The sequence below is a fragment of the Balaenoptera ricei genome, chromosome 8 (assembly GCF_028023285.1).
Source record: "Balaenoptera ricei isolate mBalRic1 chromosome 8, mBalRic1.hap2, whole genome shotgun sequence".
Classification (NCBI taxonomy): Eukaryota; Metazoa; Chordata; class Mammalia; order Artiodactyla; family Balaenopteridae; genus Balaenoptera; species Balaenoptera ricei.
In genome coordinates, this window is record NC_082646.1 from 102,489,040 (window position 1) to 102,512,214 (window position 23,175).

The 23,175-nt window shown below is 38.7% G+C and overlaps 2 protein-coding genes across 6 annotated transcripts in view; one reads left to right on the forward strand and one right to left on the reverse strand.

Moving 5' to 3' along the window:
• LPXN (leupaxin) overlaps positions 1-18,947 on the reverse strand; it is a 42,779-nt gene extending 23,832 nt beyond the window's left edge. Inside the window, exons 1-3 of one of the 4 annotated variants that reach the window (XM_059931646.1) lie at positions 18,904-18,947; positions 9,804-9,961; positions 4,600-4,646 (exon numbers count right to left, since the gene is read on the reverse strand). In XM_059931646.1, coding sequence (XP_059787629.1) covers positions 4,600-4,646; positions 9,804-9,961; positions 18,904-18,943 — 245 coding nt within the window. In that variant the 5' untranslated portion in view covers positions 18,944-18,947. The other 3 variants (XM_059931647.1, XM_059931648.1, XM_059931649.1) reach the window with 3 other exon arrangements.
• The window catches only part of ZFP91 (ZFP91 zinc finger protein, atypical E3 ubiquitin ligase), a 31,010-nt gene continuing 26,023 nt past the window's right edge, over positions 18,189-23,175 (forward strand). Inside the window, exon 1 of one of the 2 annotated variants that reach the window (XM_059931645.1) lies at positions 18,189-18,637. In XM_059931645.1, coding sequence (XP_059787628.1) covers positions 18,294-18,637 — 344 coding nt within the window. In that variant the 5' untranslated portion in view covers positions 18,189-18,293. The remainder of the gene's footprint in view (positions 18,638-23,175) is intronic. The other variant, XM_059931644.1, reaches the window with a different exon arrangement.

Genomic DNA, 23,175 nt, shown 5'->3' on the forward strand with positions numbered 1-23,175 from the left:
ATGAGCAAATTAAAACTAAATGAAAATATAGTCAAATAAATTATGGTCCACCCATGCTATAGAATAACCCTGCAGCTGCTAAAAAGAATGCCCACATAGAATTTTATGAACTAAGGAAGACTTCTCATTTATATTGTTAACTTAAAAAAGCAAGGCCCAGAACAGTATGAAAAATATCCTTCCATTTATCTAATTTTAAAAGCACAGATACATAAGTATGAATATGCATACACAAAGGTCTGTAAGCAGACATACCTACCGGCACAGTTACCTAAGGAGCTGGTAATTAGGTGGTGGGAGGAAAGACTCTACTGGAGGTGGTCTCACATTTTACCCTGTATATCTCGCACTTCTTTGACTTTTTTTTTTTTGGTGGTGCCAGCGTGGCTTGCGGGATCTTAGTTCCCCAACCAGGGATTGAACCGGGACCCAGCAGTGAAAGCGCGGAGTTCTAATCACTGGACCACCAGGGAAGTCCCTTCTTTGACTTTTTTTAAAGACTATTTTTTAGGGCAGTTTTAGGTTTACAGTAATATTAAGCAGAAGGTATCTCTCTGACTTTTTATATACGTGAGTTTATAAAATAATTGTGTACATGAAGTTGTATTTTCAACACAAAGGTCCTCTATACTAGAAAAGAAACAATGATGAAAACGGATGAGGCGGTAGGGGTGGCAGATGGGGCATCAGCAGTACAATTCTCACGTATATCTTAGTTATACACACATGCACACATGCATAAATAACGATTCCATAAACAACCTTCCGTATACTACATTAATACAGTTACAGTGTTGTGAGTCCTACTAAAATTATTTTTAAATATAAAATTAATATGTTAAATGCAGAACATTTTAAAACTGCAGAGGAATACAAAGAAAAAACTAAACCACACATAATCTTCCTTTTGAGAGGCAGTTAATACTCTAGACATGCTGGCTTATATTTTTACACTCTTCTATGATTGTGTATGATTTTAGAAAATTTGAATATTACTGCTTTTTTCATGTTTTAAAGTTACCATTTTTCCATATCCTTATGCACATCCTTATCTGTCCTTTGCAAACGTAATAGTTAGCATTTATTGAGTGTGTACACTGCGCCAGGCACTCTGTAAAGGGTTTTACACATGTTCTCTTTAAATCCTCATAAAAACCTTAAAGGTAAGTTTTATCACTCCCAGATGAAAAAACTGGGACCTAGAGAAGTTAAAAACTTTGCTCTACCCAATACAGATGGCAAATAACAGAGTTTGGGCCTGCAGACTGTGAAGCTTGTGTTTTCTATCACTAAATTATCTTTTAAAATGATATATAAAGGCTATATAGTTTTCAAACGCATAATGTGCCATAATTTATGAAATCAATCACTTATTGTTAGACACCTAGATTGCTTCTGATTTTCACTGTTATAATCAATACTGCTACATAAATATTTGATATTTATTTCCATAGAGTACACTCTGAGAAGTGGAATCACTGGGTTATATAGGTAACTGACTCTGGAATAATGTTTGCAACCAACGTTAACCAAGAAGCTTAGCTAACAACCCACCAAACTGTGTGTGTGTGTGACAGACACACACACACACACACACACACACAAAGCCATAAATAAAACCAAATATTCTACGTCTTTCACTAAATATATTTTCAAAAATGACAACAAAGTCTTACTACTTTACTTATTTTTATGTATTTATCAGCTGGGGAAAAAGTAGAAGGAAGATGCTTATCTTCCTCTCTTAAGAAAAAAAGACTATCTCTTGGGTACGATATGTCCTGCTACTGACTCAGTTTGAGTATTTAACAAGGAAAATTTAGGAGGAAGTGGATCTCTTCCCTTCTTAAAAGACTTTGTCTTTTAGGTACAACATGGCCTCCTGCCCCACATAAGTTTGGGTTTCTGCTTTTTTTTTTTTTTTTGGAGTAGGGGTGTTTAAGAACAAAAATGGTCAGGTGACTGATTACAAGTGACTGATTTAGTTCTTGGAGGTTTCCAACAAAGTACAGAGGAGCTCTCTCTCACAACTCTTTTCAGTCATTACCCCTTAGTAATTGCTGCCACAGGCATGTGTCTTGGAAATACAAAAGGCAGCAGGACTGGGAACACATTCTTCTGCCCTGTGCCCCAGTGTAGAATAAATGTAGTTTCTTAGATGGGTCTGTATAATCCTAAAAACCTGTCCATCTCACAGGTGGGGTATACTTGTGCTTATTGAAAGAACTCTTACTGGTTTCTAACCAGACTCCTAGTGCAGTGTATAAGGAGAAATAGATCATTGCCAAAATATCCTAAGAGTAATTGAGTCAACAATATAAACTTCTAAATAAGAAATGAGAGACCTTGAAGAGTGATGTTTGCATCACTACAGGAAATGTTTGTGAAAAGAGAGAAACCTCAAATCTCCTTTGATTTGTCCCCAGACCTACTGAAGATGATAAAGGCGCTTAGCATGCCATCAGCAACAACTTCATTACTCAGAGGTTTTAATAATACAAATACAAGAGATGCGTTTAAAAAAATCCAGACTTCTCAAGTGAGGGGTTTCATTTTTATCCCCCATTCATTCCTCTGCAATATTTTTATGAAGTCTCCCTCCCTATTCTTACCAAAATTATTTCTGTTCATATAAAAGATACATTTCTAAATACTATCATATTGTTATATTCTCGACTAGTATTTCAAGGTATTGGTACTTTTAAAGTTGAAACTAACGTTTGGTTAATTTAAGCAAGCCAGAGGAAACGGTGGAAACAATGCAGGAATCTTGTTTCTGTGTCTCATGTTCCATCTGTACACGTGAGCCTTGTTGGCTCTGAATTATACCAGCCTCGGGTTTGTATCAGTCCATTACATATTTACTAGGCCACCTGGATTTCATATCACTCTCCCACTCAGATCTACACAATAAGTATCATTCAGTAATGGTTAAGTACATCGATCAAGGTCCACTCAGGAAAATACAAACACTAGGAGTAAGAAGAAGGAATTCAATCCAGAAATTTGATTACACAGGTGATGGGAGAACTAAGAAGCAAACAGAAAACATTGAGGGAACCCAGAGATTAGCTACAGCAGGAAGCCATGAGGCCAAAGGGACAAAGCAAAGAGGCAAAGTTACCAGAGCCCAGGAGCCCAGGTTAATAGGCATAAACGGGAACCACAACAGACCTGTTTTTCTCCAGCTGAAGCCATAAAAGTAGATATAACTGCTGACAGAGACACTGTGGAGAGAGAGGCTGGGGGGAGCAAAGGCCCTAAATTTCCCTGCCTTTCACCCTCCAGTCTCTCCACAGTGCCTCCCATTGGTTGAAACCAGTAAAAGCCTACAGACCCTGGAGCCTGGAAAACCCAACCTGCAGGGTTCAGCTCCCCTGGAGTACAGAGCAGAGCAAGAGAAGAGGGAGAAAGGGGTCTGATGGGAAACAGATCACAGATTTGTACTACAGAGGAGGGGGTGTCAATAAGTTACCATTGGCATGCCATCAACTGATCACAATGCCAGATATACAGGAAAATGGCTGTTGGCTGGGCTGGTTCTCATACGTTCCTGTGTTTATTAGTGTTTCCATTAAAGTCTTGGTTTCCTCAATTTAAAAAAAAATCAATATTAACTGAGAGCCTATTGTGTACCAGGTACTGTTTTGTTGTTGTTGTTGCTTTGCTTTGTTTTCATGTTTTTACAAGGGGGAGAGACAGGAAGGCCTAGGAGACACGCCCACCCGGCAGCTTCCTAGAACTGGAATAAGCTGGCATATGTATTAGTAAATTGGCCTCACTCCCATCAAAGTAGAAAGTGCCTTAAAGTGGGGAGTTGTAAAAAGACTTCAAAAGATAGCACAGGTCCTTCCCTTATTTTTACACCATGTGTGCACTATTGGTTGCAATTCTGAAACCAAATAATATGTGGTGTAGTACTCTTCACCAAGCATGGACCTTTACTACCTACATTTTAAACCCTTTGTTTCCCAGAATGCTGTCTCACTTTTTTTAAAAAAATTGCAAGCTATAACTGAAGAGAGAACAGGAAAAGTGGCCTTTTAATTTTTTTAGACTGTCAATTCTGCTTTGGCCAGAAGAGATAATTTAGTAAGTGGATCTGTTTCAATAAATAACTTTTATTAAAAGGAAATCCCTCCACCACTAAATAAATTTTGAGCAAATATGGAAAGAAGTATATATTCATTAATCTTCCATGGAGACACACTGTTTTAGCGCAGCCCTGATCCTAGGTCTGACTTTGTCAGCATCTGGCTGAAATTTCTTTAGGTGTTTTCTCTTTTGTGAACTGAAGCATGATATCTGAAATGGCTGGGCCAAAACATCTGTGGTGACTTGGACTATTTACACTTTTTCAGGTGGTAAAGGAAATAGCAGAGCCCACCATCCTGGACAACCTGTCTAAAAGCCAGGCTCCTTGAGAAACTGCCAAGTCAGCTGGGCAGAAATCCACCTCTGCTCACAGATCATGGAACGAGGGGGAGGGTAGTAGGAATTCTAATAATAAACACCTGCAAAGCAAATTATGGTCCAAACACAGCTGATAACAATTATCTAATAAACTTAATTTTTTAAGTATTTAATTTTAAAAAATACCTGTGGACATGGGGCTCCTGGATTTTGGTAGTATACACGAGCTGCACCTAAGACATACAAGTGAAAGAGAAGAAAGAATGAATTTCTGTTGGATGCTGGATAAATAACAAGGTCCTACTGTATAGCACAGAGAACTATATTCAATACCCTGTGATACTAACACACCACTGTAAAGCAATTATACTCCAATAAAGATGTTAAAAAAAATAACCTGTGATAAACCATAATGGAAAAGAATACGAAAAAGAATACGTATATATATGTATAACTGAATCACTTTGCTGTACAGCAGAAATTAACACAACATTGTAAATCATCTATACCTCAATAAAATAATTTTTTAAATAAAAAAAAAAATGTTGGTACTTATCTACACCCAGAGTTAGAAGATGTTTTTAGCTTCTAAAGGGGACGATAACTAGCCTATCTCTGAAATCTCCTTTCACAAGGCAGAGGAGTACCAGCCATCCCACAGAGGAAGGCCAAATTCTAAGCACAGTAGCTGGCATGTGAACAAATACGGTGTCCCCCTCCCTGCCCTAAAAGCACTGACATAGAGAAGTCATTGTACTCAGAAAAGAACCATAAAACAAACAAAATGAGTCAGAGCAAAGCCCCTTTAACTAGACAGGATGGTGTCTAGGGGAAGACTATAACACAATTAAATTTAACATACCAAAAGAAATAATGAGTGACTCTAAAGGGTAGTTGGCCAGTAGTTTATTTCACGAACAAATATTTATTGAGTGCCTGTCATGTGCCAGGGCTGGGGATGCAGGAGTCAACAAACAAAACAAAACAAAGGAACAGAAATGGTTCCTGAGCCTTACATTATGGTGGTGAGAAACAGATAATAAATTAATATGTAAAAAAATAATAAAAATTAATGAAGGGTAGGAGATAAGAAATGGGGGAGGGATGGCATTTATAAATATATTGGTTGGGTAAGGACTCACTGAGAAAGGGGCACTTGGACAAGGGCTTGTAGGGGGTGAGGGAAGCATGCAGATATCAAGGGTAACATGATCCAGATAGACAGCACCCTGGAGACATCTATGGAACAGATAGGAGGTGAGTGAACCAATGAGACAGGGGCAAATAGTACAAGGGGCCAAGTCATGCAAGTAGGGTGACCATATAATTCATTATTCAAACTGGGACACCTTTAAGAGTGAAAGAGGGGACTAAAAAATAATTAATATTACATTAATTTTTAAATATGTATTTATGGACCAAAATTTTTATTTTATTATATTGGTGGACCAATAAACTAATTCTATTCAAAATAAAATTTTCTAGAATATTTTTAAATGACACACAGCTATGAACATGAAAGCAAAAAAATTTTAAACCTTTCATATTGATTATTTAAACATTTAAAAATAGCATAAGTAAATAATTATTCTTGAGATATAGATATATTTATATATACCTTAATTGGCTACTTAGCCATTGTTGCCTTTAACACTGTGATGTGAAAATTTTTCTGAAAAATGTCTTTCTTTTCTATATGATCTTATTTATTTTTATATTTTTTATAAAATTGCAATCTTCTACAAAGCTTCATTTTATGGTTAGTATATTTGAAATTGTTGACACTGCTTCTCCATAGCCCATAATAGTTTTAACTGAGAAAATACTCTCTCTCCAGATGCTGATGAACCTGTAAGTTCAGAGCAGATTCTGCTAAATGGAAGATATTCTGAATTCTATTTTTTATATTAAAATGTGTAATTATTTCAGCTCCAATATTTTCACATGTGCTGTATTTCTGCCTCCATTCGGCCCACCTTTCTTCAATAATATTTTTACAGGACAGAGCTCTTAAATTGTCCCTATTTGTGATGGCTTTTAACACTTCATCAAATGTAGATACTGCAAAATCACAGGCCTTTACAATTTCATCCCATTCCGGTGGGAATATAAATCTATCCAATTAAAATCAGGAGGTCTGTCAAAGTCAAGATGTTTCCAAAGCACGATTTTCAAGTTAGGTAATTAAACCATTTGAACTCTCATCTTTTGATTTGTTGAATTCCTCCCAGGCTTTTGTAGGGAGAAATCTGAGCTTCTTCCTTTTTGTAAGCTTTGTTTCACATAATTGCAACTTGTTAAAAACTTCAAAAGCTGACTTTTCATGCTACATTCATTGAATAATTTGATTAAATATTTCCAACTGATTTTGCCCATAAATGTGGCCTAAATTTAGGCTGCTTTACAAAGTGGTTTTTCAAAGGCTCAGGCTCACAGGCAATGAAGAGAGAAAATACATACAGCCATGCTAATACATTTTTACATTCAACAAGAGCTTCTGTCACGAAAGTTTTGTAGATGAGCTATATATATACCCTGATTGTGTACAAATATACATACATATATAATTTGTAAATTTTAACAACTGCAGTTGCTATTTTGATTGGTGGAATACTAAAGCTTATTTGGATGCAGTCACGAATTTTGTGCATATCACAACAAATTCCAAGTACATATCTGCTCCATAGGCTTTTAAGTATGTAAGTAAGAACATTGATTTTACCACATGCTCTGCTCCACCAAAATCTGTATTAGTATTATCACCCCCCCAAAACAACATTTAATCTCCATTGTTGAACTTTTCAACTAAATTTACAATGGCATTAACAATCTCATTTTAGACAAAAGAATGAACTTCTAAATATTTTGCTTTGATTCTTTGAATTGGATGTAAAAATTAAACCATTTTGAAATTAAATTTTCTAATTGAGGTCTCTAATTGATTTAATCTGGTATTATTTGATGGCTTGCAAAGGGAATCAATTAATTAATCATCACCAATTCACTTTACTTACAAGCACAAGAAAACTTGGAATTGAAAATGAGCAAAATTAATTTAGAAGACTAATTTGATCCAAATGGAAAGGTGTGCTTTTCAGTGACATGTAAACATACCTCCTGCAGCTTCACATATTGAATTATCATCTGCTGGCCCATTCTTCTTAAATTAGACATTAATTTTTGAAGTAGATCCTGATGCTTCTTCCCCATATTTGTGTCTTGCGGTTTTCAAATGGACAGTGATAATTCTATTCCCCTCACAGTGGATGGTAAATGTTAACAAATACTTAGATTCCACATCCATGATCAACTTTATTTTATTATTTTTTTTATTTGGTTGCTCTGGGTCTTAGTTGTGGCAGATGGGCTCCTGAGTTGCAGCATGCGAGCTCTTAGTTGCGGCATGCATGTGGGATCTAGTTCCCTGACCAGGGGTCGAACCCAGGCCCCCTGCATTGGGAGTGCAGAGTCTAAACTACTGCACCACCAGGGAAGTCCCATCATCAACTTTTGTGAGACAAACGTGCAGTTTTGGTTTTGGTTTGAGCCAAATGCTGCTGAAAGCGTTTGTTGCAAAATTTAAAAGCATTACCAAATAATAAAACTAACAGTTATTGCCTTAATATACAATTAGTGACAACACTGATTTAACAAGAACATTTAGATTATACTGTACTCTGTGGCAAGAACGCTCAGCCTCTATTTCCTAGACACAACTTGTGTGACATTAAGTCACAATTTCCCATATTTCTTTCTGACCCTGAAGAGGCTCCCTGCATCTCACAGACCACCACATGGACCACAGCACAGCATGAGTGGTGCTATACCAAGTGGCCACCAGGGGAAAAAAAACCTCAAGGTTTTTCCTGCCACCACCTAAGACCAAAGGAGTTAGCTGCCCCTGACGGCTGTGCTTGAACGCTTAGCTTTAACAGCCAGTACCTTGCATATTATCCTTCAAAGGGAGCTGTCAGTTAGATTTTGTCTTATCAGGATCCGGAAATGAGAGACAAGTGGTCATTGGTCTTTTAGATCCAGCTACAATAAAATAAGAACTCTGTTCACTGCACATGTGTTTTATATGCTACTACATGAGACCGTGAGAGAAGCCAGAAGAACCAAACGGAGGTCTATTAATCCATGCTGGTTTACTTTAATGCAAATACTAATTTTAAAAATTTCACACACACAAAAAATGGAAAATCTGGGGTAAAAGGTAAAGTCAGTAATAGGATGTCAAGAAAATAAGCATAAACCCAGGCTCTTCCAAGGGAACCAAGATGTAGGTCACTCCATAAAGTCAGTGTAAAGACTGTGGCTTCTATTCCAAATGAGATGACAATTCATCTTGGGGTTCTGAGTAGAAGAATAAGATGATCTGATTTAAGTTTTACAGGATTATCCTGGCTGCTTTTTGGAGAATAAATTGCAGGGGGGTGGTCAGGATAGGCGATCAGTTAGGAATCTATGGCTATAATCTCACAGTGAGAACAAAGACAATAGCTCCTTAGTAGAAAGATAAATGTGTATCCTTAAAACTGTATGTATGTAGCTGGAAGGAAGAACAGTTAAAAGGGAAACCTACCCATAGGCTCAAATTTCAAGTCTGTGCTACTGGTGATTTCCTTTAGTGTACAAGGATGAATCAGAATATCATAGCTGAGAAACACCAGATATGAAGAGCACCTACTTAATTCCTCTTACACTAATCCATTCTCATCAAGTAACCTTCTAATCATAAAGTAGATGCATGTAGACTTATCCATAGGAAGGGAATACATATATCAGCAAATACTAGTGTCTGTTCTACTTGATAGTTTAAACTCTAACCAGAAATTAATAAATTGGATTTCTGGGGGTTTTTTATACATAATCTTTTATGAGTTTAGTTTGTTTGTGTTGGTTCCCTGGAGCTTCGTCATCTCTGGATATACTAATTGAATTTCCTAATATATTCAGCAGAAAATAAGAGCTGGAAAGTGGTGATCCTGAAAAATCATCCTGAGAAGATCTGGCTGAGCTGCTGCCTGGCCTTGCCCAGGTGATCTCTGGCCTTACTGAGTGCCATTCCAGTCAAACTGCAACATGCATCTCTGATACCCAGACGGTGATATCAGAATATCCCAAGTGAGTTAGGGAATACTCTGCCTGTTACCAGGCCCTCAGGAAAAAAAAAAAAAAAAAGTTCTCAAAGGTTTATTCTTCTATGATTTTTCTCCATTCTCCTCTTCTTTCTGAAAACAACCACCTTTAAGTTATCATTGAGTAATTCTTTTCTCTTTCTTGGATATATGATTTTCCTTTTGCATCATTTTATGTAAGATACAATTAATTTTCAGAAATGCACTCAAATATCTATATTCAAGGTACTCCAATAAATGAAAAGTTACCGGAAAGGGACTTGAGTCATCCGGAATGGAAGGGGCATTTGAGGTCTCAGCATGGTTGCTCTCCTTTCTGGAATGCTGGTCCAGGGGAAGAGAAGCTGTGTTGGAGTATTCATCACTCTCCTGGAGGGTGGAGTATTCCAGTTCCTCCAACAAGGCATCTATAGCAAAAGATACAAGGGAATCATGACATAGAATATGTACGTTTTCTGGAACAATTATCCTCTTAAATATCCCCACTGTGCCTCCATTCATCTCCCTCTTCTCTTGGGTCTTAAGAGAAGGCTAAATTCAAACATCCTCCCTTACTCCTTATTTGATTTCAAGAATATGGTCCATTCTACCAGGAGATGTTTAATGCCCTCTGCATACTGTAGCCTGCTTCTTATTTCCTATGGTTGCATTAATTTCATAGTCTTATTCTACAATTTGACTTTTTATATTGCAGCATATTCATTTTTATCATTTATTTAGAGTGGATCACCCACCAAGATCTCCAATTAGAAAAAGGTAAATGCTACATATTTTTCCCATCAGAAAAATATAAGCAATTATATTACAGTTTTCCAAAACATGCCAGTACAGTAAAACTTATTCTTAATCCTGATAATTTTTTTTCTTATATCCCCAGCACATAACAAAATTCTCAAAGCAAAGTATAAGTGTTCTGTCATTTAAGGTGTGGGGAGAAAAAGGGATTGGAGGGGAAACAGATGTTGCAAAGTCAAGCAAGATGCTGCAATCCAAACAGCTGAGATTTGTTTCTCTTGCAGTTTTCTTGGGAAAAACCAATGGACTTTAATGGATGAGTATTACACTGTTACCTTTCTGTTTTGAGGAGATTATTTTGAGGAGATTATTAATGTTAATAATAAAATTAATACAGGACAGGCATTGTGCTCAGGAGTAATTATACTTCTTATATATTTAATTATATATTTATATATTTAGTCATCCTAATGCTTTGAGGCAAGTGATAGCATTGTCCTTATTTTGTAGATTAAGAAAGAGACAAATACCTTGTTTAACCTCACGCTGCTACTGAGTGCAGCACCTGGCTGATCCTGGGCTATCTGATCCCTGGCCCCTGCAAGTCAGAAATTCCAGACCCCATTCCCATGTGGATTCTCTGGTGCATCTTGGCATGACACTTTCTTTTCTGAAGCTGTTTCCTCATCTACATAATAAAGCAATTGTATCACAACAGTATTTTTTTAAATTGCGGATGGAGACCCACTAGTAGATCTCCAGTGGATTTCTTACCACAGATTGTAGTTTTTCAACTTTGCAAAACACTGGATTATATTGTTTCTAAGGATCTGCCTAGCTCTAAAGTCTTCAGATGAGGAAAATGAACTTTACAGGTCATGAAAAAAAGATTTTAATTTATTTCAGATATTCGGGGGTGGGTATTTCTTAATGGCATAAGAAAAGATCTAAACATTTCTTACAAATGAAATCCTCTACAGATCTTTCTCAAGAATCCAGCTCACAAATATAATGAATTTTATGCACCATTTTAGAGATAAGCAAACTGAGCTAAACTCTTCAGGGCAAATGATCCTTCAACAAATAAACTGTAATGGAAAAGAAGAGATAGAGGGGGAACCAAAAGGCTAAAAGAGACATAAGAGACTTACAACTGATTTCAATGTATGACTCTTAAATAAACAAGCAAAAACCAAACAAACAAAGAAAGAAACAATTAGTAATACTGAACAGTGACTGAAAATTCAATAAGTAATAAGTACTGTTAACTTATTTTAGTTGTGATAGGATATTTGATAATATTAAGTAATTTCTGTTAATATTTTAGGTGTGATAATGGTATGTCATGACATTAAGAAATTACTATTAAGGATATTATGGATATGATAATGGTATTATGGTTATTTGTATAAATGTATATATATATATTTATGCTGAAATATTTACATATGAAATGATACAATATGTGAAATCACTTTAAAATAATCTAGGAATGGAAGGAATGGGTGGATGTATACATGAAATAAGATTAACCAAGAGCTGATAATTGTTTAAGGTGATTGATGCGTACATCAGACTTCTTTAACTATTTTCTTTCCTTTTGTAAATTTTAAAATTCTCTATAATAAAAGGTTTTTAAAAAGAAGAGGAAAGAAAAGAAAAAGTAAGGTAGAAATAGAAAGTACAATTTTTTCTCTCAGGACTTTACTAGCCAAACTGAATGCCAAATCTCTGAGTTCCAAATTTTTATTCTATAGCCCTCTATTAAGATATAGCTTCTTTCTTTTCTATTTCCTAAGCTTTGCTCCAAACAGAAGTCATGGTTCCTCTTGGATTCAAAATAAAAAGTCAGGACTTCCCTGGTGGCGCAGCAGATAAGAATCTGCCTGCCAGTGCAGGGGACACGGGTTCGATCCCTAGTCCAGGAAGATCCCACATGCTGCGGAGCAACTAAGCCTGTGCACCACAGCTACTGAGCCTGGGTGCCTAGAGCCCACACACCGCAACTAAGAGTAGCCCCCGCTGGCCACAACTAGAGAAAGCCCGAGCACAGCAACAAAGACCCAACGCAGCCAAAAATAAATAAAATGAAATCTTAAAAAAAAAAAAAAAGGCATTTACAATAAAGATGAGGGGAGAGGGAAAACCCTCTACAAGAGAAGCAAACCATACCACTAAGAGCAGAAGGTTACCCTTAGAAGCGCCAGCTAACCAGAGTTACTAAAACTCCTTTCTGGGTCATGAGTTAACAGGCCTTTCTCTTCCTGTTTCCTATGAGTGTACACATCACCAACACCCCGAGATTATCTCCCTTTTGGCCAGATGCTGTAATTTGAAGATGACTAATTTCAGCATGACAAATACGGGATTACTGGTGCGGGGTGGGGGGTATCAGACTGAACACTGCAGTCCATTTTCATAGCGCCTCGTCTGTGGAAATCAAACAGTGTCAACAGTCACAGGAAGGGAAGTAAGTGAGGTGTCTTGAGGGTCTCACTAGACTGTAATGACTTCATTCCAAGCCAGAGTCTGCTCCCGGTTCCCCTTTATCTAGCATCCCCATGTAATGAGGGTTTAGGTAAGACTTTCTGGGTGGATATAAACTACCAACCTTGGGGGCAGTACTGCAGAGAGGAAATATTGGCCCGCCTGGGCTGACTTGTCCTCCACGCTATTTCTCCACATTGGAGAAGAAACACCCACCCTAAGTCTTTTGGGTAGTTATTGAGCTGATGACAATTTGAAGAAGCGATTGAGGTGTAGCTATTAACAGCCTAATGAGGTTTAGCCACCTGGATAACATACATGAATGTTACCTTCCAGGCTACTTGGTACTTTCCACATTCCTGGACCAAATGTCTCTACCATTCATCCTGCTGAGGAAATGCAAAACTGCGCAAATCTACTTCTAAAAAAATTTTTAAATTATCTGGGTTATCCTATTGGCTGGAACACCAGAGCCAACAAACTGCTAAAATAGGAGAACACCTTGTCACTTAATCGGTTTTGGTGTCAGATGCTCCTATGAGTGACATTGAACAAGTTATTTTGTTTTCCTTAGTTTTCTCATTTGAAAAAAAACAGTGGATAATACCTATTTCAGAAGGTTGCTTGGAACACTAAAATGATTAACATATGTACAAATGTAGCTTAAGTCACTGAATAAGCATTACTTCCCTTGCCGATTACCTACATTAAAGCCATGAGGTATCGCTAAAATAAAAAAGCAGAACTGGACTCTGGAGGAACTCATGCAGAAATGTGAACTTCCCCAACCTTCACACAGGATAAGAACTGGGAGTCTACCCCAAATCCAAAATATATTCTACTCCAACTATCAAAATAGACTTTATTTCCAAAACAGTTCAATATTTATTAAACATTAAATACTCTTCTCCTTTTCATTAACATCTCTTCCCTCCTGTAATTTGCCTTCCTTCCTTCCTCTACTCCTCCAGTTCTCAAAATACATTTTTTTAAAAAAGACAACATGCAAGATGTTTTTTGTTGTTGTCATTTGCACTTTTGACATACTCCAAACATACAAAAACCCAGGGCACTGTGTAATTATGCAGCTTGAACATTGGGTAAAGGTGACTCAGCGTTAGTAAGAATGACAGCAACAAAAGTTGGCAAAAGATATGGAATGAGTCCCAAGAATGACAGACTTTACATTACTCCAGAGGTTTGAAATCAGGGATCTCTCTCAGCAGTGTGGCCAATGGCTTCGCTGCTGGTTTCAACTGCTTTGGAGTGGAAGGAGGTATCATATTTGCAGGCCATGGTAATCTGTTCCTTTAGAATTGCTCTCAATAAAAAGCTTAGCAATGAAAGCACTGGAGTAATAGTGCTGTGTCTTATTTAATACTAAACCATGGAACAAATGAAACCGCTCTGGCCTTTCTCCAACCTTTGCGAATCCCTCATTCTTGTACTTCTATTCCATTTCTTCTCATAACACCCTTTAACCCCCCTCCTTTTTCTTTCTTTTCCCCCCCAAATCACATCTCTGAACTTGCCAACTCTGTGACCACCCTAAGATCTCCAGCAGCCCCCAAGAGGCAAAATGCTCATAATAAAATGACAATTTCAATCACAATTCAGTCCACAAGTATTTGTGCAGAGTTTACTCTGTGGTTAGCACCAAATTCTCTGCCTATTGTGCCTCTACAAACAGCAAACCCATAGTTCCCCAAAATAACATAGTTCCTCATGCTTCACTCTTGGTTGGCCTGAGGTCAGGAAAGAAGTGAAAATAAAATCTTCCAACACTATCCTCCATCTGGCTAGAAGTATACCCCACCACACATGGAGATGGCAGCCAAGTCTTCATTCCCTCAGAGTTTCTCCTCCAAGAAGATCCTCACTCACCCAACTCTTCCATTGTCACACACCCAAGATGCTCTGGTACCACAGGTTGTGAGGAACTGTTTTGGCATGTGTTGAAGAAGAGGACCGCAAAGGAACTGAATGAGCCAGCGTGAAGCAGCCTCTATAACCCTTTTTGGTTCCTGTATTTGCTTAGCACTTCCTCTCTTTTGATTTGGTGAGTTTCTTTCTTTCTTTTTTTTTTTTGTAGGTCAGAGTTTTAAAAAATGAGCCTGACATAAAAGGTGAGCAATTGGATTTGAGTTCTGGCTGTGCATTGGCCAGGGTGATAAAGAATCAAAACTAATTTTGAAAAATTTGAGAACCTACTATGTGCCTGGATTCATCTTGAATTCATGGGAATGGCAGATTTGCACTTGTGTTTTTGCCCAGTGTGGGTATCCTGCTGTAACTGTGCATGATGGAATCTGATTTTTTTTTCCCCTGAGGGACCACGGAAGCATAATCTCCTTCATAAAATTTCCATCAGAGTTAACTAGCACCCAATTCATTTTGCTTAATTATCCAGAAATTGTGCTTACCTGGTTTTCTGAACAGATCATAAACCCATTAAAGGCAGGGAAAAAAAGAGATACAAATGAACTTATTTATAAAATAGAAGCAGACTCACAGACTTAGAAAACTGAATTTATGGTTACCAGAGGGGAAGTGGGGGGGGGGAGGGATAGTTAGGGAGGGTGGGATGGACACACTCTTATATTTAAAATGGATAACCAACAAGGACCTACTGTACAGCACAGGGAACTCTGCTCAATATTCTGTAACAACTTAATTGGGAAAAGAATTTGAAAAAGAATAGATACATGTATATGTATAACTGAATCACTTTGTTACATACCTGAAACTAATACAACATTGTTAATCAACTATACTCCAATATAAAATAAAAAGATAAAAAAAAAAAAAGGCAGAACAGGATTCTCAGGACCAGGTTCACATTTGGATTCTCAGGGCCAAGTTTATTTCAGTGGTTCAAAATGCAAACAACTATAGGGGTCATGAAGAATGAAACTGGAAGATTTAAGACACCAGGTTCTAAGCTGCAGACATCTCAATTAAGCACAATTCCTGCCTAGTTATATTGTCTTAGTTTCTCTAAAAAGTGACACTGAGGTTAACGTTCACCTTTTTTTTTTTTTTTTACCACTGTGATTTTATTCACCTTGAATAAAACAATTACAAAAAGCCTACTATGAGAAGGCAGTACATAAAGAACTAAAATTACAGTCCTGTGAAACAGATATTATCCCCATTTTTACCAGTGGTGAAATAGATACAAGGAATAGAAACTTGTTAAAGATAATATAATTAGTAGGTGGCTTTGCTACTTACTATAACAGATTTAACTTCAAAGCCTGTAATCTTTCCTCTACAACACAGTGGTCTTTTTAAGGTTAATCTAAAGGAATCATTCATCCTCCATTCCATTGTGACTCTAAGACTTATAAAAAAATTTTTTTAATGTAAAGGAGATCCCACCTCTGCATTACTTTGAGCAGCCATTGGATGTCAGTGCCATTCTAAGAGTCTGCTCACTCCAAACATAGGTTTGAAAAATTCCCATCCACACTATGCTAAACAGTTTTTACAACTGAAATGCCATTATCTGCATGAAAGTGCAAAACACTCAACAGAGAATATGAACATTTGCCCAATCTGAAGTGGTAACTGAACCAAAATACTGGAAGGAAAAATGCTCTTCAGCATTTGGCTTGCAGATATTGGACTCCATCTGCAGTTTAACTAAATGATTAATGTGAAATTTAGAGCTGGATTCCGAGATCTTGTTTCCATTCACTTACGTTGCAGATTTTTAACCCCGGATGCTTTAGTTTCCAGGGGTAAGAACTGTTCCTGCAAATCGCTCCTTGATTATAATGGATGAAAGGAAAAAAGGAAGCAACGCAAAAAGCTCACAGCCATCACCAAATGCAACTTGGAGATAAGCAAACGGAAACTCCCGTTTGATGCGTTAGAGCAATTTAGTTTCACATGCTAGCGAAGAGAAAAGTAATTTCTGACAAAGCTGCTATTCTGACCATGCTTCCTGTGCAGCAGAAACATTTAAAAACCGCAGAAGCAGATGGTTTCAGGGTGGGGAGTGTGAGGGAGGCCTTCAGTTTTCCGGGTAGGTCACGCTAACAACCCTTCACCTCCCTTCCTTCCAGCCCAGGGACCACAGCCAAGTTAAGCAGCCGATACCAGTTCCTCGACCCCGACAACAGAATTGTAAAAAAGCAATTCTACAATTATTTCTACAAACTTTTATTAAGAATCAAATGAGTGGTAGGAATTGTGCTAGCCCCCCTAGGATCCAACGGAACCAGATTCAATCCCTGACCTCCAGACGCTCACAGTTTAGTGGGTCAGACACAGAAGACGGATATTGCAGATATAAACGCTAACCGGTCCCAGATGAGGTGCCACCTAACCAGACAAAGGTGAGGGCTATTACGTGTCCACCCTACAAATGGTTCGCCAACACCAAGTACGAAACTACGGAAAACCCTGCCAGGCAAATCCCACCAGCTACTGGGCCCACAATTGTGACCAGATCTGCGCAGGCGTTGAGGCCTAATCCGGAAACACTGCCTCCCCGGAAGAGTAAATTCGAAATGCGGAAAGAGTAAACTACCTTTCCCATCGCGCATTAGTCAAACACTCCCAGCATCCTCTCCGCCTCTGGCTTCGTATCTTTTTTCCTAAGGCGTAGGATAAGCTGAACTTCATTTCCCAGGATGCCCCTGGGCAAGTTAACCATGCTCATGCGCCAAAAGGCGGGTCCTCCTTGCCCTCACGACCCCGCCTCTGTCCTACCGCCGCCATTTTTTCAGAGACTTTCATCCGGCAGCCGACGGGGCTTTTTTTCTTAAAGGAGAAGCGACAGCTCAAAAAAATTTCCCCCTTCTCCCCGCAAGACCTGGCGGCGCTGGGGACAGAAAGGCTACAGACAGGAAAGTGGGATCGGGGTGGGGGCAGAAAAACGCCGAGGCTACTTCCGCGGCTTAAGGAAGAAGGCTAGAAAGAGCCCTTGTGGCATTAGCAGCTCCTTAGGGAGGCAGGTGCGCGCGCAGCCATTCCAGGGTGCGCGCGAGGCGGGGAAAGAGGTGCGTTTTTTTCCCACCAACCTCCTCGCGAGACCTGCCCCTCCCACTGCCCTTAGCGCGCGTTGAGCTCCGGAGGTGGGGGAGAAAGGTCACTTTGGCATTGTCGCGAGACGTAGCCGTTTAACGGTGAGAACGGGTGCGCGGGGAAGAAAACCTCGCGCGCTCCCTTGGAGCCGTTTCCTGATTGGTTGAAGGGAGGGGTGGGGGAGGGAACCGGTACGCCGCTGCGTGAGAGACCGTGGGGGGCGGGGCGAAGAAGCCGTTCCTTCTCTCCGATTGGTCCGCTGAGCGTCTGTGGCGGGCGCGCGCGCGCCGCCTGCGGTAGAAGGCCTTGAGTGGCAGGGGGTGGGGGGGGCGCCCTCGGAGCCGGGCGGAGGGGAGGGGGGAACGAGGAGCGCCGAGTGAGAGTGAGCCGGTCGCTCCGGGGGGCGGGGGGAGCAGCGCCGCGGCCGCCGCCGCCTCCGCCTCCGCCGCCTGGGACTAGGGGGTGGGGGGCGGACGAGTCCCGATGCCGGGGGAGACGGAAGAGCCGAGACCCCCGGAGCAGCAGGACCAGGAAGGGGGAGAGGCGGCGGCGGCCAAGGCGGCTCCGGAGAAGCCCCAACAACAGCCCCCTGAAGCGGCGGCGGCGGCCCCTGGGGGGACCACTAGCAGCCGCGTGCTGAGGGGAGGTCGGGACCGGGGCCGGGCCGCTGCGGCCGCCGCCGCCGCTGTGTCCCGCCGGAGGAAGGCCGAGTATCCCCGCCGGCGGAGGAGCAGCCTCAGCGCCAGGCCTCCCGACGCCCCAGGGCAGCAGTCCCAGGCCGCGAAGCCCCCGTCTCCAGCTCAGGGCAAGAAGAGTCCGCGACTCCTGTGAGTAACGCAGTCTTTCAGGCGGTGGGAAAGACCCCCCTCTACCCGCACGCAACCCTCTCGGCTCCCGTAGCGATCACTCCACGTGACATCCTGCTTGCTCTGCCCCCTGCCGGCTCGCATGGCAGATGTCACGCCGCTTCTCTGGCCGTCTTATCACTCCTCTCTGGCTTCCTCCGCCCCCCTTGCCTGTCTGTCCGGCCACTTCCCCACTCCCTGAAGGCGTCCTTTGTAAGATACACTTCTTCTGCTCCTTAGTGACCCACCTCTCCCCTGCCGCCTCAGGCTTCTCCCGCACTCTGGCATCTGCGCTCCCTTTGTCAGCCTATCCCTTTCCTGCTTAGGGCGGCTCTCCAGTATTACATCACATCCCCATTAGGAAATCTACAGCATGAGCTTAGATCTTAGCCTTCAAAATTGTGTCGTCCCCCTCACCCCCCCGTCCCATTAATTAGCTCCAGAGCCAGTTGTACTAGTATCGTTATGTAGTTTTTTTCACTCTACTGAATTTTCACATCACTTTTCACTCGTTTTAAAAGCCTGGGACTTAGTAGTTGGGTAAAACGTGGCTTGCCAATTTTAAGTGTAGAGCCTTTCATGTAATGAGATGCGTTTTCTTTCATTTTTTTTGACAAGTAGCTTATGTGTTTGTTTTTGCATATGTTTTAATGTAGGGACTTCGTCCTTAAAAATTAGAATAATCTGAAAGTAATTTCTTTATTACCTAGAGATCATAGAGAAACTCAGTTGACCAGAAATATAAATATTTTAAATTGTTTATTAAAATGTTTCTATGCTGAAAATACTGAAGCACACGTGTTTGTAAATTCTAGAAATTAATCACATTAGCCATTGGATTCGTTACTGAAGACATTTGTGTCTTTTGAGTTTCAAGTGAAAAAAATTAGTAAAAGCAGGGAAAGTTGAAGGTGGGGGGAGAAATCAGTTTTAAATGCCCCCCGACCTCCACCACCACCCTACCTCCCCAGCAGAGAGCATGGCAATATTTTGCTTGTACAGACCCGATAGATTTGAAACACTCCTGTTCTGAAATTAAGAGTGAAGTCTGTGACCTTAGCATGCTTGTCTTAGAAGACTCTCAGAAAGAGAAATAAAATTCAAAGGTATATTGTGTATTATATGTGCTTTCAAATCATTGAATGTTTAAAAAAAAATTATTGAATGTTATTTAAATTAACATAATTTAGAGAATTGTGTAAACTTTCTGTGGACAACAAAAATATGTACTTACAAATGGTTCAGCTGCAATTAGAATTCTAATTGCTGTAAATGAATTTCATGGTCACAAAAAATTTAAGCTTCTGTATTTAATCTCATAAATTTGAAAAGATATATCATTAGCCTTATTTGGATATAAATTCCTTGGACAAATTAAACTGCTCGTGCCTCAATTTTATTATCTATAGGAAATAATGTTAATCTCTATGAGATGCGTTTGTGAGACTTAAGTACACCATGTGAAACACTTAACACAAAGAATGATATGTAGGAAATATTTACTAAAAGTTACTGTTTTGAGCAGTGATGTCTTTGGTAGAGGTAAAACTAGTGTGTAGTGGTCTTTTTCATGTAAATTCTGTGAAATTGGATTTTTAATTCTTTTTGTATTACTGTACACAGGAAGGTTAATAACTTAATATATATTTTTTAAATTCCCTTCTATTTTCATCTACCCATTTGAAAGTTAAATATACCTATATCTCCTTGCCACATTTCCCTCCCACTGATCCACCAGTTTTACTTATAGAAATGATCTCTTAAGATAATTATACCTAGAGTGGTAGTTTTACTGGCTGTCATGGTTTATTACGTTCCCTGACTCTTGACAAAAAAGTGCTAATGAGTCTTTTTTTATTTCCACATTATAAATGTTACAGTAGTTGAACTTGGATGAAGATGACTTAATTAAACCCCTTCAGTTTTTTTCTCCACAATATTCCTTGTGGGGAGGAAAGAATAGTCTTCATTCTTAAAGTCCCTTTCTCTCTCATCCAATATCATAAAAGGTAGTAGTGTTCTTTTACCTTCGCTTAGCTTCAGAACGCTCTCTTATTATATATATATATTAAATTATCCAGTTTTGATTGGATTGTTACAATACATTTTCATTGTAATAATTTTTTGGTTACACATTTTCAATTTACTGCATGCCCTGGAAATCAAAGAACTAAAGCATTTCAGCTCAAACCTTGATTGAGCAGTAACTGGTCCTGGTACTGTGTTGACCCAGGGTTTATAAAGGAAAATGAGACATGGACTTTATCCTCAAGGACTTTTCAGTAAAGGAGGAAGATGCATTGATTAGTGGAGGTTTGTCAAATGTGTGCATGGTTTACAGGTTTTCAGAATGATAAAATAAATTTTAAAACTAGTTAAGTGAGAAACAATCCTTTAAGACATTGCAGTTTACTAAACCCTGGTCTAGTGCGTTCTCACCTTGATTCAGCCCTACTTTCCAAATAACATTTCCCCCAATAAATTCCCAGTCATCAGCTGTTTAACCTGCATTTGTTTCTCTTGATAGAAGAGACAGCAAAGTGTATATTAGCTTAATAATGTCAGTAAATACAGAGACTTGGATTGAGTGTAACCTCTTTTCCTCTTACAAGGCAAAATAACAGAGGAAAAAACATTGCTTTCTACTGCTTACTAAGTGACCTTGGGCAAGTCACTTAATCTCCTTAAATATGCTTCTTCATCTTTAGTTGATAATTTATGATTTGTGAAATGAGCTTTATAGTTAGATGACAATTATCGTTTTTAGAAACTTGCCTAAGCTTATAACAACTTTTCTGTTTGCACTGAAATGTTCAGAAATTAATGAAAAGAGTAGGAACTCTTTGTGAAGGGAAATAAAGAATTTTTCAGTGAATGTGCTCAAGAAAAAGGCATGAAGTTAAATCTATAATCATTATAAATTAAAACTTAAAGGCTAATAGTAAGGAAAGATAAACCAAATTCGAAGAAAGGTTATATATCAGTACTAAGAATTAGGCTTTTCATTTGCTGTATTTTAGCCAGTAAACTCCAGAGTTAAGATTCTTATGTTTCAAATACAGATGTTTATGTACTCATCTAACTTAAAAATGTGTATGTGTGTGTTTGTGTATATATATATACATATGTATGTATATGGGAATTTATATATATACACACACACCCACACTCCAGCTTATTGCTGATTCATAAGTTAAAACGTTCTTGCTTTCTGCTAATATGGAAACAATATAATTGTTAAAATAAGACTACTTTAAATGCAAAAGGCTTATTTTCTTTCTCCCATGTGATAATAAGTCCTTTAGTTATCTGATGCATTTCAGAATTTAACACTTAAATACTTTTTTTTTAATTTCTCATTTAGCTGTTGAGGAAAGGTGTTCTTTCCTCACCACAGGGAATATAGGCTAAAACTGAATATTACTGGAGGTAAACCTACAGGCTCAGATGGGTTACAAATGAAGGAAACAAATACTGCTCTGTTTTCTGGTATATGGAGTTCCATTTTGGGTTTATTTTCTTGCTGAAAGTAAAATGGTAGTAAACCTTTGCATGATACCTTCTTGCTGCTTTTGTAGGGAAAAGGCAATGGTCATAATAGTGAGAATGAAGAGGCAGTAATATTCTGAATTGGAAAAACTTTTATGACTCTTTGGAGAAGGCTTCAATTGTATTTAAGCCTGAAATCCTGAGTTTTCCTCTTAACAGTGATCAGTGTGGTAAAAGAAACATTGAACCGTTCCAGAAGGTTTTCAGAAAGTTAATTGTATAGTGTTTCAAGATCTAACAATTGTTTCTGTACTTTTCATTTAGAGTTAACATGATTAGCAGTATTCTTGTGTTAGTTGTTAATTGGGACATTAATAACATAATTTAAAATTATTATACCAAGCTTTTTAAAAAAAAAATGGTATGAGAAAATGATATCTAGTCTTTCTAAAGGGAACAGAATATTTATATTATGCTATCACTTCTGTATTTGCTTAGATATTCTTTTGTAACATAAGAGTCTTCATTTGTGTTAGGTTTGCTTTCAGAGAAAAAGAGAAAACTTTGTACTGCTCAGAGATGCTGTGTGGCATCTTTATGGTAAAGATCCAAGACATGTCAACTTTGAATGTGGGTAATGGCTATGAGGGGATTCATTATACCGTACTCAACAGTTATGTGTGATAGAAATTTTCCTGAATTAAAAACATGGGGATGACATTTTTTTTAGCCAGTAGTTTATTACACATTAGCCTCTTTACTGTTCCTATCTAATTTGTAAAGTGCAAGTTACATTTATTTCTGAGGTCCAGTCTGTTGCCTTTTTAGAAATAGATTTTGACTTGGGTTTAATAAATGAATAATGTTAGGGTTTTCTTTTAGGTTCATTAAATTTTTATTATGAAAATTGTTAAATAAACACAAAGTAGAGAAATAGTACAATGAAACCCCAGTGTTTATCACCTAAATTTAACAATTGAGATTTTGCCATGCTTGCTATCTTTATCCCTCTTCCCCCTCTTTTTCTTTCA